This window comes from Protobothrops mucrosquamatus, unplaced genomic scaffold (assembly GCF_001527695.2).
Source record: "Protobothrops mucrosquamatus isolate PMUCROS unplaced genomic scaffold, P.Mucros_1.0 scaffold772, whole genome shotgun sequence".
Taxonomy (NCBI): Eukaryota; Metazoa; Chordata; class Lepidosauria; order Squamata; family Viperidae; genus Protobothrops; species Protobothrops mucrosquamatus.
This window is the reverse complement of record NW_015387040.1, coordinates 126,604-128,664: the sequence shown is the minus strand read 5'-3', so window position 1 is coordinate 128,664 and position 2,061 is coordinate 126,604. Positions and strand designations below refer to the sequence as shown.

General features: G+C 43.6%; 1 protein-coding gene across 1 annotated transcript in view; it reads right to left on the bottom strand.

Moving 5' to 3' along the window:
- LOC107289816 (enhancer of polycomb homolog 1) overlaps positions 1-1,668 on the bottom strand; it is a gene marked incomplete at its 5' end in the record, with an annotated part of 46,731 nt that extends 45,063 nt beyond the window's left edge. Inside the window, 1 exon segment of the mRNA XM_015818627.1 lies at positions 1,509-1,668. Within this exon segment, the coding sequence (XP_015674113.1) occupies positions 1,509-1,668 (160 nt within the window).
- Positions 1,669-2,061: the final 393 nt, after the last annotated feature.

Sequence of the window (2,061 nt, the reverse complement as noted above, 5' to 3'; positions counted from 1 at the left end):
CTGCTTTCCTTTCCAGCAAAAGTTACTTTTCCAAAACTGCCTTAAATGAAGAAGTGACTCCCCCCCCCCTCGAATAATTGACTTTCTCCTGGCTTCTCCAGCCTTCCCGGGCAGGAAGAGATCAGCCCCGACCGGCTTTTGTTCCCCAAAGGCTAAAGTCGATCGCTCGCTTGTCTGATCCAAAGGGTGCACGGGCACCCCGAGACCCGCTCCAGGCCCCCACCAAGCCACAATTCCTGGTTTGTAGAAAAGTTGAGGGGGGGGAGAAAGGCGATCAGTCAGCCAAGAGCCCGGCTGTTTCAGACTTTAAGCCTGCAATACAGGCAACGGCGTGCGCTTCTCCCAGCCCAGAAGGGGCTCTCAGGCTAGCGCTTGTTGTGAAGGAAGAAGAGGGAGGGGAAGGGCAATACAGATCCCGCTGACCTGCGTGCACCAGCAGAAGTCAATCCGGTTGCTGCACAATGAGTCCCTGGGGAGGGCGGGGCCTTGCTCTGCACCTGCGCTCTTCGCGCGTCCCCTGCAGGGCACGTTCGGTAGGGTTTGTGCAGGCTGCCACCAAGCAGCATTTCCCACAAACAAGTGAGCTGGGAAGGAGCGGAGTGGGGGGGGAGGAAGGCGACGCCGCGTACCACCAGCCAGGTGGTCGCGTACCACCAGTGGTACGCGTACCACCGGTTGAAAAGCCCTGACTTAGAGGGACTGAAAAAACAGGACTCAGTTCTTTGGGATGTGACCTCAGTTTCTGCAGCTCTTCAGAGTTCTTCTCCCCTCCATGCACAGAAGGGAACTTGTACGCTGGACTGGAGAAATTAAGAGACTGTTAATAGCTTTGCTTCATTTCTCCAGACCAACAATTTCCCTTCCCCCTCCAACTATGAATGGAGGGGAGGGGAATTCCTTCAGCAGGTGACAGCAGCTGGCAACCTTCCCTGCCAGCTTCCCCATTGACATTCTGGAGAAGCAAAGATTGCAAATGGTGATTACATGATCACAGGGCGGTGAATGCACCAACACTGGAAGTTTTTAAGAAGAAACTGGACAGCCATTTGTCCAAAATGGTATAGGGTTTCCTGCCTGAGCAGGGGGTTGGACTACATGACCTCCAAGGTCCCTTCCAACTTTATCGTTATTATTATTATTATAAGTGTGAACACGTTGTCAAGCACCCAGATTACAATCACGTGACTGTACGGGGAGAGCATCAGGACATTATTTGACAGTTGGAAGTGCTTTAAGGATCATAAAGCACCCCTTCCAAGCGGTTGTAACTTCAAATGGTTGTTAAACCACTGGTCATTTTTTAAACACTATCATAGTTAACACAATTTTAACTATTTTGAGCTATGTATTTTTGTTTATCAAATTTAGTTAATAAATCCAAATACTTATATGACCCTAACCTTATCCTTTCTTTATATATCCAAAGGTGATTGTGAATCTACAAAACTGTTTAATTTTTAAAAAGCAATCTGGTTAATTTTAAACATTCAGTTTAAAGATATACTCACACTGTATGTGAATAAGCTGCTTTGGCATCTTAAATTCTCCAGGGTATATAGATTCATAATAAGCAATATTACTTTCTGCTTCTGGGACTGGTATAACCATATTATCCCGCTTCTCTCCATATACCTGCTGTGCTGAAATGGCCCGCTGGAGATGATGTTCCTACAGTTCATTAAAAAAAGAGGAAAATTGATATAGCTAAATAAATGTTATTGTGGAAACTGAACAGTTGAATTAATATTAAACTGTTTCAGCCAAGTATTGTCTATATCAGTTAAACTTTATACAGATTCTCAGCCTCCACTGAAGTTATTACATTTTACTTGATTTTCATGCTTTGTAAAAGTAAGCCAAAATCACACACAAGATAAAACTGGGAAATGTTGCCAAATGATTTCAGAATGTATTTGTCATGATGGTAACCACTGTTTGAAATATATTTTAAGAGACAATAAAATTGAAACAAATTAAGCACTGATTGGTTTTTCTTAAGATATTTTCTTTATGAAATATTTTTTTTATTAAAAGTTTTATAAAGGTTTTACAATATAATTG